This window comes from Tenrec ecaudatus, chromosome 2 (genome assembly GCF_050624435.1).
Source record: "Tenrec ecaudatus isolate mTenEca1 chromosome 2, mTenEca1.hap1, whole genome shotgun sequence".
NCBI lineage: Eukaryota > Metazoa > Chordata > Mammalia > Afrosoricida > Tenrecidae > Tenrec > Tenrec ecaudatus.
The window spans coordinates 215037049-215050347 of NC_134531.1; the positions used below are offsets into that span (position 1 = coordinate 215037049).

A 13299-nucleotide genomic window follows, 5' to 3' on the forward strand; every position below is an offset into this window, starting at 1 on the left:
TAATATTTTCTGCTCTCCCTGCACCCCTCCACCCTGCACCCCCCTACCATACCATACTGTCCTAATCTTGCCACTATTTGCCTCATGTGTGTTTACCTTAAGAAACAGTTTAGGAGGGAAGGGGGTGTAGAAAGGGAGAACCGATCTTGGGGAATCTATGTGTAACCTCGTCTCTGAGAGATGGGCAATGGGAAGGTGGGTGAGGGGAGACGCTGGGCAGTGTAAGATAAGATAAAATAATTATTTATAAACTATTAAGGGTGCAGGGGGAAGGGGGGAGGGGGAGGAGGGGTAGGGAAAAAATGGAAAATGAGCTGATTCCAGGAACAGGTGAAGTGGAAGGCGAATTTTGAGAATGACAAGGGCAACGAATGTATAAGGGTGCTTTACTCAATTGATGTATGTATGGATTGTGATAAGAGATGTATGTGCCCCAATAAAAATTTTATTAAAAGAAAAAAAACAAAAGTTTAGTCTTTCATGGGAAAATTTCAAACTTTTATCCCCTTAATGGTGTTTGCTGAATTAGCAAATATAAAAGCCTAAAGATGCTTATCTATACCAAACCAACTGCCTTCTAGTCAATTCCAACTCATAGTGACCCTATGTATGTCAAGAAAACTGCTCCACAGGATTGTCAACTGTTGAGCTTTTGAAAGTAGATCACCAAATTTTTCTTCCAAGGTGCCACTGGATAGTGTCAAACTTCCAAGCTCCCAAATAGCTGCCAACTGCTTACTCATCTGCAGTCACCTATTGGAATCAAGATTTTGCTAATCGATATAAACACTATGCACAATATGATAGGAATATATTAATCCACTGCATTTGAACAGTCTTGTGAGGAAAGCTCCATATAATCTGCATTTTATACGAGAAAAATTGAGGCACAGAGGTAGAGCTGTGACAAGGTCCATTCAGTGAGCCAGTTTTGCCCAATTCTGCTCTAAATCACCAAATTTAACCTTTCTTGCTGCGGAGGTTATTAGAACAGAAATTACAGCTTCACTGTACACTCCAAAGGGCAAGTACATGTTTTGTTCCAGGCACTCATGGAGTGTGCTGAGTGAACACAAGAACGAACCCAAAGTGGTTAGAAGTGTAGCGTGTCAATTAGGGGAATTTATTTGGCCCTGTCCACCTCTCCAACCTGAAATCTATTATTTCCCAAGTGCCCCCTAATTACCCACGGTTCTCTTCCTGCAATGGGTTGTTTCGGACTTTCTTTATTCATCCTTTGACAAATCTGGCTAAGTTGAACACCAGTTCTGGGCTGCTTTTCCTGACCAGAGAGATTTTTCACACACAGCGGAGTACTGCATTTTATTGAACCCTTTCCTCCTTTCGATTCTCGGAGGACTAATGCTCAGTCTTCTCCGTCTATCTTCTCCCCCCCCCCTCAGTTTTGCCAGGTGGTCACGCAGAGCCTCAGCAAACGTTTGTTCAAGGCTCCCAGCTGTAAAAAACCGAGTGTCCACCGACCGTGAGCCCGAGGATGGCTGGATCAGAGACCTAGTCGAGCCCGCAGCATCGTTCAGGCCTGCGGCGTCCCTTCCCCCAACCTGTGGCACCCCCGCATTCACCCTCCCCTCCCCAGGCGACGTTCTCCTCTTCGCTTCGGGCGCAGAGACCAAATTCTCAAGGTTAAGGCTTTTGCATTCCGGACACGAAAGGTGAGGGGCGAACACCCTGGCCCGAGATGTTCATCCGTGAGTCGCTCGTTCTTCCGATCAACCCGAAGGCGAACCTCCGTTCGGATGCGCTCTTAGAGCCGCTCCGCTGGCCTTGAGCCCAGAGGAGGGGGCAGCGGTAACGCGAGCCGCACCCATCGGCGCCCTCTCCCCCGACCGTGGCCCGGTCAGCGTCCCCTGCTCTCGCCGCGCAGCTGGGCCGCCGCGCAGGCGCCTCACAATGACCGAGCCGGCGCCTCACCTCGCGCAGGGATTCGGCCCACGCGTGCTCCCCTCCCCCACTCGCCACTTCCCTGTCTTCGGTGGTCAGGTCCTTGTCCACCCCCCAAATTTCCCTCCGGCCACCGGGGAGACACGGCAGGGGGTTGAGGCCAGCTTTCCCAGGCAGGGGCCGACCGTGTGACCTCTGTTTGCAGCGAACTCCCCTCCTCCAGAGGGACTACTTTCTCCCCCTCCCGCGGAGGAGTCGGACGCTGGCGGCGCGCATAGCATGGCGGCGGCAGCGGTAGCGGCGGCGCGCCTGAGGTAGAGGGACGCCGGCCCGGTCAGGCCTCGGCGGGGCCTACACGCTTCGCTCGCTCGCGCCTCCCACCCCGCGCGCAGCCATGGCGGAGCCCTCGCCCTCCCGACGCCCGGTGCCCCTTATCGAGTCAGGTGAGATGCAGGCCGCGCAGCCGGCTTCCTTTCCCGCGGCCATCCCCGGCCTCGGCTGGTCCGGCCGTCCCGACTCCCCGGTGCCGCCCCCTCCCTTCCCCACCCCCTCGCCCTGGCCTTGACCCGGCTCCCCCGTCTTCCCGCAGAGCTGTACTTTCTCATCGCCCGGTACCTATCGGCGGGCCCGTGTCGGAGAGCGGCCCAGGTGAGTGCGGGCCTCGCGGCCGGCGGCGGCTGCTCGACCCGGCCGCCGCCGCCGGGGTTCGCGGGTGGAGGGCGTTGGATGGAGTGGGTGCGCGGTCCCGGGACCCCCCTAACTACGCGTCTCCTGGGCTGCAGGTGCTGGTGCAGGAGCTGGAGCAGTATCAGGTCTGTGCTTCTCCGTGCTCCCCGTCCTCCGCGCGTCCGCCCGCCCGCCCCGCCGCGTCCCCTCCTCCCGACCTTGCCCCCCGTGTGATGCTCGCCGGGTCCCCCCGCCCCCCCGGGTGCGCCCACACGCCAGCTGAAGTCACTCGTGCGCATTTCGTGTCTTTCCAGTTGTTGCCGAAGAGGCTGGATTGGGAGGGCAATGAGCACAACCGGAGCTACGAGGAATTGGTGAGACTTTTTTTTGACATTGTCCGTCCCCAGGTTGTCAGTGCAGCCACCCCGCCCCCCTCGTGGACCCCGACGCTCGGGGAGAATCGTGTTTACATTGCTTTCGGAGGCGGGGGCGGGGTGGCGCCGGCGGCAGTGTGACAGCGCGACTGCGCCCCGCCATCAGATTTTGTTTTTGAGGTCACTGGGTACGTGTTGGAAGGAAGCCGCCCTGGGGGGCGGCGGGAGGGCGAGTTCGCGGATGTCTCACTGCGGGGGTGGGTCTCCAGGTGCTGCGTGTGGCGTGTGCTTGCGGGGTGTGCGCGTGCGCGTGCGCGCGAGACACAGCCAGTCGAGTGAGGTGGTTCAGCCTGTTTTTCTTTTTTTTTTTTTTTAAAGCGGACGTGTAACTCTAACTCTGATTGGTCCCCTCCTCGTTTTATCCCGCCCAAGTCTTCCGACCGCTCTTCCCTAGGAATAAAATCCTAGCTTTCTGAAGGTGAAGAGGTGTTACTCTTTAGCACCCCTCCCCCTTCCTTATTCGACTGCATAATAAAAATACTGTTGCTTGGAGATTCTGCCACTGGTTCAACTTTTGCTGCAACAAACTACATTTGTTGCATGCTGTAGAAAGTTGCACTACTTTGATGAGCTTTGGTCTTGCTGAACATACCATTTAAGAAGCTTACTTGTCTAGTGGATGCCCTTTATTTAATTTATTTTTTTGAGGCTATTCTTTAAAAAAAGGAAAAACAGCTTAAATGTTAGGATCCCCGGTGCCACTGGGGAGGTGGTGTTACGTTGCTAATGCCAAAATCGGAGTTTTAAATCTCTCCCAGGATTGTAAAGATTTGCTGGCACAGAAAATCCTTCAGGAGCAGTTCTCTATCCTGTAGGGCAGTGATTCTCAACCTTCCTAATGCCGCGACCCTTTAATACAGTTAATCGTGTGTGGTGACCCCACCCATAAAATTATTTTCATTGCTACTTCATAACTAATTTTGCTACTGTTATGAATCATCATGTAAATATATGACACACAGGATGTATTTTCATTGTTAGAAATTGAACATAAAGCATAATGATTCATCACAAAAACAATATTTATATATTGTGAAGTATTTATTTCAAATTGTCTTGAAGCATGGATAACAGTCTTCAGGCCGGGTATTCCTATGTGGGCGTATCTGCATGTGGTCGGACCCACCTGGAGATGGATAGAATAAGTGTTTCCTATGGTCTTAGGCTACCCCTGTGAAAGGGTCATTAGATTCCCAAAGGGGTCGCGACCCACAGGTTGAGAACCGCAGCTGTAGGGTCTCCAGTTGCTGCCCATTCAGGTGGCAATGGGTTTGTTTTTGCTTTTATGTTGTAGATTGTAGTGCAGTTTTTTTCCTTTGTACTCTAAGCAGTTACTTGCCCTTATATAATTTTTTTCTACAGTCAACGTCAGGAATTTCTTGCCCCTTATAGAACATTTTGCAGGAAAATATTTTTTGGCAACTTGTGTATTAGAATAATGTAATTCTTCAGTTAGGTCAATTTTAGGATCTTGCGTAAGTAAAAGAGACTGAGTGATCATTTTTAAAACCTATAAGCAGAACTTCTAATGGGTATTCACTATCCTTTTATGAAAGCATCTTGTCATCTGTATGTGAACAGTTAACTTCATACTTAAAACTAGGTGAAAGTAACAGGGTTCTATTTCAGTTGTCAATTTTTTGTAACACAAAGAAAAATAGCATTTTTCTTTTTCTTTAAATCATTTTATTGGAGTCTCGTACAATGCTTATCACAATCCATCCATCCATCCATCCATCCATCCATCCATCCATCCATCCATCCATCCATCCATCCATTGTGTCAAGCACATTTGTACATTTGTTGCCATCATCAGTCTCAAAACATTTGTCTTCTACTTGAGCCCTTAATATCGGCTCCTCATTTTTTCCCCTCCTTCCCCTCTCCCCACTCCCTCATGAACCCCCAAAATAGCATTTTTCAAAGAACTGAATTCTAAAGTTTCTGCATGATGGCAAAATTAGTCTTGAGTTTGACCATTTGACACGGTTTTAAATCAAAAAACTTAAAAGACTGCGCTGTGTTTTCATTTACTCTGGTTAGTAATGGTAAATAATAGAAATGCAGAAAACACTACCATTTACCTGACATGCTCCTGAAGAGAAAATCCCATAGATTTTGAAACAGGTATGGTTTTTTAACTATTGAAAAGTTACCTTTAGTTCTTTGCTTTTTTTTGTGAGGAGGTTTGGGAAGGGAGTCTGGACTGTTTTGCTAGAATTGATTCAAAGCTCTACTAAAATTCAAAGCATCTTTATGAACACCAAGAATAGAAAGGAATCTCAAAAAACCACTTAAGTGATTATCAACAAATGTTGTGTCTGTACATCTGTCTCCCAGTCTAGATGGTTTTTAAGCAAAATTCAGACATTAAATTGTTTTATTGGTTTAATATGCTGAAATGTTTTATTTAAAAAATTTAAAATTGTTTCATTAGGGGCTCATACAACTCTTATCACAATTCATAACACACATCAGTTATGTAAAGCACATCTGTACATTCTTTGCCCTCATCATTCTCAAAACATTTGCTCTCCACTTAAGCCCCTGGCATCAGGCCCTTATTTTTTCCTCTTCCTCCCCGCTCCCCCCTCCCTCATGAACCCTTGATAATTTTTTAAATTATTATTTTGTCATATCTTGCCCTGTCTGATGTCTCCCTTCACCCCCTTTTCTGTTGTCCATCCCCCAGGGAGGAGGTCACATGTAGATCCTTGTAATTGGTTCTTCCTTTACAACCCACCCTCCCTCTACTTTCCCAGTTTGGCCACTCACACCACTGGTCTTGTGCTGAATATTTTAAAGCAAATCTTATACTTGACATTGCATCCCAAATTCTTAAGAGTGCCACTCTAAGAAAAACTCATTTCTAGTACTGTAAAGGTACTAATCCAATTCATAGTTTATTGGTATAGTTCTGTATATGTATGTGTATATAGGGGGTACACCCCCCAAAAAAAGCCCAAACAGGATTTGTGGCAGAAAAAAAAAGCTTTTGTAGTATGCATTTTTTATGCTAGTTGAGCATTGAGCAACTCTGTGCCGAGTTAGTGCACTCAGTGGTGTTCCCTGGGAAGGTTCTCTGGTCACAGTGATTTTTTTTCGTAAAAGTTTCCCTTGAACCTCCTATTTTGTGATGGCCTATTTAATAGAAGCGTGAAGCTTTCACATTTTGTTCCCTCCCTCGGGAAAAATGCAGCAGAAACTGTTGTGATGTTGAACACAACTTACAAGGAAACTGCTATGGGAAAAACTCAAGTGTACAAATGGTTTTCTTGTTTCAAAAAAGGAGAAATGTTGATTGATGACAAACCTCGTTCTGCACATCCGTCAGCTTTCCAAAAGGATGAAAAATGTTGACTCGTAATGCATTTGGAGTTAGTGCTTTCTAGTTAGAAGTTCTGAAAAGATGGTGTAACCGTATGCGACAAAAGCCTGATTTGTGGCAGATGGGGACTGGTTTTGCCACCATGACAATGCACCTGCTCATGTGCCAGTTTGGCAAAAAACAGCATGCATCTCTTGCCCCACGCACCTGACTCACCTTACCTCACTCCTTGCAAATTTTTTGTTTCCATGAATGAAGAGGGACATGATAGGACAGCGATTTGACATAGTATAACAGGTGAAGAAAAAAAAAAACCCAGAAAAATGAGGGAGGTGCTGTCAGCCATCCAAACAGATGAGTTTGAAAAATTGTTTCCAAGAATAGAATCACAGATTTGACCAATGTGTTAAGTTTGAAGGTGATAGGTTGTTTTGTACAAAAATTTGAGTACATAGCTTTGTTGGTGGGGATTCTGGGTTTTGGGGGACACCTACTTATATGTACACGTGTATACTACTGGTGTGCCTTTTTTGGCTTCGTTTTTGCTTCATGCTGCAGAAACTGTTGTGATGTTGGGCTTTTATACAAACAGGATTTGTGGCAGCTCATCAAGTAAATCTGTTGGTGACATTTTTCTAATAGTATACGTGTCACATTTTGGTAATTTCCATAATATTTCAAACTTTCTCTTAATGCTATTCTATATTTTATAGACTTGTAATCATTAAAATGGATGTAAATCATATCCATTGGGAAACAAAAAAGGTAACACTTGATTGAGACTTTCACCTTATTGTGTTCTGGAACCCAACCCCAAATATTTTCCAGATATGCCTATATGTGTGTATCTGCAGTCCATATTCAGAATTCCATTTTGTTTCCCAGTTGTCTTTTAATTTGAATCAGGCTTCAAACATAAAAATCTATAGTGACATTGTGCATTTTAAATATCTTTATCCTGGACTGGTATTTTGGAACTACTGACTTAACAGACGGAGATAAGTACTTTGAAGGTTTCATGTTTTGAATTTATCAGTGTTCTTAATGATTCTAAAATTTCCTTTCAGTGGTTCTCATCTTTGAATTAGAGCAATCTGGGAGTATTTTAAAAGTTAATTGCCTTAGCCTTGCTCTAAACCCAACGCACTGCTGTTAAATGCAATTCTGACTTATGATGCTATTGGATAGTGTGGAACTTCATAGAGTGGATGGGGAAGATAGCCTTAGCTTTCTCCTGAGGAGCTCGTGGGCTTGAAGCATCAATTTTGGGGTTATCAGCCCAGTGCTTAAATAACCCACCGTGTTACTTGGGCTCACTAAGCCCGGCTATAGACTAGTAAATCAGAATCTGGCAGAGCCTAGCATCAGGTTTTTAAAAACTGCTTGTCAGGTGATTTTAATATCGTTGACCGCTGTAGTGCTTACTGCTGCTGTTAAACCTGTGCTCTGTAGAGTATGTTCGTACTTTGGCTTCTTGGAAGAAGTGGGACTAGTCATCTTTCAGTGACTAGTTAGCAGTTGGGCCTGTTTATGTATAGAGTTTATTTGAATCCTCATGATTTGTATGGGATAAAGAAAAGAGAAATAGAGCTGTAATGTTGGGCATGATAATTAGGTAGGACTAGGTTTGTAAAATCCCAAATATTAATTGCCATCAGGTTATCCTGACTCATAGTGTGACCCTTTAGGGCAGAGTAGAACACCTCCATAGGGTTTCACAGGCTGTACATTTGTATGCCTCATATTTTTCCTGCAGAGCTGCTGCTGCTTTCAAACTGCCTATTTTTCTATTAGCATCTCAGTGTTAAACTCATTGCACCTTAGTTTACAAACCTACAGAGTCTTTAGTGGTAGTGGCAGTGATAGGGGCCGTAGGATTGATTTGCTTTTGATAGTCTCATTTGAAGGATTTTTGCTTTTAAATACTCATTTGTGTGTGTGTGTGTGTGTGTGTGTGTGAGCGTGCACGTGAGACTTTTAAGTTATTTGTGTTGAAGTTAAAAATTTGGTTAAATTTTTGTCTTTTAAAAATCTAAGTATATTTATATACATAATGTTTTAGAAGTTTGTTTACTAATTGTTTAATTCACAATTGAGAATTTAATTAAAAATATTTAAAACAACTTAAGTACTAAATTGACTTTTGCATTCCTACCAGCATTAGATGATGTTTCCAGTTTCTTTATATTGAGAAAACCCAAAAAAGCTGTGGTATAATGAAATTAAAAGTTAAATCATTTCAATGGGGCTCTTAAAGCTTTTATTACAATTCATACATACATTTACTGTGTCAAGCACATTTGTATATTATGTTGCCATTTTCAAAACATTTTCTTTCTAGTTGATCCCTTGGTTGTCAGTTCATTCCCCCCCCTCCCACCCTCTCTCCCTCATAAACCCTTGATAATTTGTAAATAACTTTTTTTTCATGTCTTACACCGATTGCTGTCTCCATGAGAATGGGATATATGTCCGCCCCCCTGGGAGGGGGATATATATATATGTTGATTGTGATTGGTTCTCCCTTTCTACCACACTTTCCCACTTTCCTGGTGTCGCTATTCTTCATTATTGGCCCTCAGAGGTTTATCTGTTCTGGATTCTCTGTGTTTCCAGCTCTTATATGTACCCGTGTACATGCTTTTGTCTAGCCAGATTTGTAAGGTAGAATGGGGATCATGATAGTGGGGGAGGAGGAAGCATTAAAGAACTAGAGGAAAATTGTTCTGTTGGTGCCAATACTGCACCTTGACTAGCTCGTCTCTTCCTTGTGACCCTTCTATGAGAGGATGTCCAGTTGTGTACAGATGGGCTTTGGGTCTCCACTTTGTGCTCCCTCTCATTCATATTGATCTGATTTTTTGTTCTGGGTCTTTGGTGCCTGATACCTGATCCCATTGATACCTCATGACCACACAGGCTGGTGTGCTTCTTCCATGTGTGTGGACTTTGTTGCTTCTCAGCTAGATGGCCACTTGTTTATCTTCAAGCCTTTTAAGACCCCAGATGCTATTATCTTTTGATAGCTGGACACCTCAGCTTTCTTAACATTTAGTGGAAGATTTATAAGAACTTTTTGAAACCCATCATATAGTTTTCCTAACCCTTAATTTTGTTTGTTTATTATCACAGTCCTAGTGGCAGTTATGGAGCCTGGTGCTGAAGTGTTTAAACATTCGCCACTGACAAGTTGGTGGTTAGAATCTTCCACTTGTTTTTTAGGAGAAAGAGATGGCAGTCTGTTTTCATAAAGATTACAGTCTTGGAAACCCTATGGAGCAATTTTCTGAACTGAAGGATTATTTTGAGTTGCAGTAGACTTGAAAGCAGTGGGTTTGATTTTGATAATTGGAGTCAAAGTGGTATCGCTGTTCTTTTTACCAAATTACTTTTTGCTTAGAACATGCACAGTAAGATGTACCTCAACAACATCTACATGTACAATACTGTGACATTTGGTTAAATTGTTCTAGTTGTGCAACCATGTTCATCTTTTTTTCTGAGTTGTTTCATCCCCTTTACATAAACTCAAAGCCCCTAAGGTTCCTGTCGAATCTTTCAAGTTACTGTTGTCAGTTGGTTCTCATTTATATTCATCTGAAGAGCACAGTGATCAAGGCAGGATTTCTTTACTAGTTAAGTATTGATTTTAAAACTTCAGAGGGTATTTTTGGTTTAAAGCTTAAACGTTAACTCAGAGGTTCATTAAGTGTCTAGGAAGTCAGAGTCGAGAGTTTGAAATTCTGTTCTCCGTTTTTTATGTAGAATTTTTTATCAAAATATTCAGTGTCTTTGTGATTTTATTTGCGTTTCCTTAATAGTTAATGAAGTTGAGTATGTTTTTCCTGTGGTTGTATGCCTTCTGTGAGGAAATAATTTTTTCCCCTTTTGTAGGTTGTCTCTTTGTTAATAATTTTGAAGAACAAACATTTAAAAGTTTGATGAAGTCTAATATATCTTTTAATTTTTTGGTCATACTTTTGGTTCTTATCTAAGTCTACTGTCATAAACTAGCTTCCAAAGCATTTTGCATTTTGTTCTAAGAGTTCCCACATTTAGATCATTGATCAATATTAATAGTCTTTATGTGGTTCAGTTTTATTCTTTTGTCTGCAGAGATCCAGCCCTCGAGTAGCATTTACTGAAGCGACCATTCTTTATCCTTTGAATGGACTTTTCACTCTGGTTGAAGAATCAAATGACCAAAATGGATAGGTTTCTATATGCAGTCTTTTAATAGGAGGGTCTAAGCCTTTTTAAAAATTAAGTCTACCATGTATTGATGATTTATTACCTCAAATCTTCTTCCCTTCCCCCCGCCCCATGCTTTTTTTGTCTGTTCAGCCTTTTTCTTCATTATTTATTCCTTCTTCATCCTGGATTAATACAACATTCTATTTTTTTACATTGTGTTTCAGTTTTATGTATGTTAGTTAGTCACTATAGAGTGCAACCTGCATTACTATATAGCTTTCATTAGGTTTATTCCCCTTCCTAAATAAATGAAGGTAAAATTTTTAGTTGTTCCCCTACTGCCCTGTGAACTATGATTTTTATATATATTTATCAATTCCTTTAACTTTTTTGTTTTGAACAGTAAAAATTCTTAAGTTTATTCATTTATACCCTTTATGGTATTTTAAATGACTGGTTATAGATTTTTCTGTTTTTTTTGATGGTAATATTCTCTGATATGCAGGACTCATCTGGGTAGTTTTATAAGGCAGGTTTGTCGTTATTAGGTGTTATCAAGTTGATTCCAACTCTCAGTTGTCTGATATACAACAGAAACAAACACTTGCCAGTTTTGTGGCGTCCTCACAGTTTTTATTATGTGTGAGCCTATTATTGTAGCCACTGTGTTAATACATTTCACTGAGGGCCTTCTGCTTTTTTTGCTGCCCCTCCACTTAACCTTATTTTGTCCAAAATAAGGGAATCCAAGTACCCCCCATCCTTTCCACTACGGAACATTCTGGCTGTACTTCTTTCAAGGCAGACTTGTTTGCTGTTTTGGTAGTCCATGGTACTTTCAATATTCTTCTCCAGCATCATAATTCAAATGCATTCTTCTTTGATCCTCTTTAAACTCAATGTGCAATTTTCACATGCATGTGAGACAGTTGAAAATACCATGGCTGGGTCAGGTGTACCTTAGTCCTCAAAGTAACCCCCTTGAGTTTCAACACTTAAAGAGGTCTTGTACAGCAGATTTACCCAATGAAATGCTTTGTTTGATCTCTTAACTGCTGTTTCCATGTGATAACAACTTCAGTCTTTTCTCCTTTTATCATGATGTTCTCTCTCTTGGTCCATTTGTGAGGATTTTGGTATTCAGTATATGTGCTGCCAAAGTGAGCACAGGAGTTTGATTTTCTTTTCATTGAGTTGTAATCCACAAGGAAGATAGTAATCTTTGATCTTCATCAGCAAGTGCTTCAAGTCCTCCTCACTTCCTGTAAGCAAGGTTGTTTCATCTGGTCTTCTAATTCTGATGCTGCATTCTTCATATAATCCAGCCTCTCAGCTTGTTTGCTCAGCATACAGATCAAATAATATGAGAGGAGAGTGATTTTGTTTTTTTTTTCATATTCATGTTCATTTTTTTCCTTTGGATCTTAAACATCTTTAAAGGATAATTTTACTGACCAAAAACTTTGGTCGACTTTTTCCCCCTCCTTTCAGGACTTATTACATATGCCATTCCATTGCCATATGTTGAAAAATCGAGTCTTATTGTTGTAGTTTTAAAGGTTTTTTTCTCTTTTTCTGGCTGTTTAATGTAAGATCTTCATCTTAATAGCCCACTATAACCTTTTTGGACTGCATAGAGTTCTTTTTGCTCGTTAGTCCTGTCTCCAGCCTTTGGAGGGCTCTGTAATGACCTGGTAGTGAGAAATTTCTCAGAGAGTTTTTACCTTGGTTTTTGGCCCTATACAGTTGGTAAATGACAATGGGTACACAGTTTTTCCCCCTGTGACTAAGGTTTCTTGGGATTCCAGAATTCCTAGTCCACAAATGACTGCTATTTTGTTTAAAATTTGCCAGGTTTTCCTTATTCTAGTCTAGGAAATTCTTCCTGCTGGAGATGAAAGCAACTGATTTTGTTTCTATCAACAGAAGGAATTGTCTCTCTATGCCACTTAGTTTTGCTTTCTTTGTTTTCTCAGTGCTATGTGGTGTCATAATTTGAATTGTGCTTCCCTGAAATAAATGTCAGATTGTTTGGGCCATAATTCTCAGTGACTTGGAAATTATATAATGATATAATGTGGCAGTTGGGTGATGATCCCCCATGATGTGACATGGTAAACCATTAAGAGCATTAAAGATGTCATCCAGTACCCTTGATCCTATCAAAGTCGTGATCCCAGTAAGAGGCGATTTGCGGGAGAGGGGTTGTGTAATACCTGTTAATTTATAAGAGATAAAAAGGAGAGAGGGGGAACAAGATTCAGAAGGATCTACCACCACCATGAAAACAGAGTCAGGAATGGAATACATCCTTTAGCTCCAGGGCTCCTGCTATACTTAGGGGAAGACTGCTACTAAAACATGTGGAGCTCTCCAAGGACTGCCCCAGTCATTGGTGCAGTCTGAATTTGAACTTCAAGTCTCCTAAACTGAAGGAGTAAGTTTGTTTATTAAAGCCATCACTCACTTGTTGTATATTTATTAATGGAAGCTCTAAGATAGATAACTAAGATTAAAGTATAACCAGAATATCCTAATGTTAAAGTGTGAGAGGAATTGTCTCAAATTATGTCCTTTTAATAATTGAATAATTACTTTGATCTTTCAAGAATTATGTGGGATATAATTATTGGTAGTGTTAGCCACAGCATTTTCAGTGGAACGTTTTGAATCTCCTCTGTAGTTCCTGTAAGAATACCTGGTGACTTACAAGTTATTTTGCAAATTGGCAGTGTCAGCTGGTTAGACTGACTATCCACTTTGTGGGAGAAAGAT

The 13299-nt window shown here is 42.2% G+C and overlaps 1 protein-coding gene across 2 annotated transcripts in view; it reads left to right on the forward strand.

Annotated features, from left to right (window-relative positions):
• The first annotated feature begins 2044 nt into the window (after positions 1 to 2044).
• The window catches only part of BRWD1 (bromodomain and WD repeat domain containing 1), a 145428-nt gene continuing 134173 nt past the window's right edge, over positions 2045 to 13299 (forward strand). Inside the window, exons 1-4 of one of the 2 annotated variants that reach the window (XM_075542286.1) lie at positions 2045 to 2345; positions 2492 to 2550; positions 2685 to 2714; positions 2883 to 2942. In XM_075542286.1, the coding sequence (XP_075398401.1) occupies positions 2297 to 2345; positions 2492 to 2550; positions 2685 to 2714; positions 2883 to 2942 (198 nt within the window). In that variant the 5' untranslated portion in view covers positions 2045 to 2296. The remainder of the gene's footprint in view (positions 2346 to 2491; positions 2551 to 2684; positions 2715 to 2882; positions 2943 to 13299) is intronic. The other variant, XM_075542285.1, reaches the window with a different exon arrangement.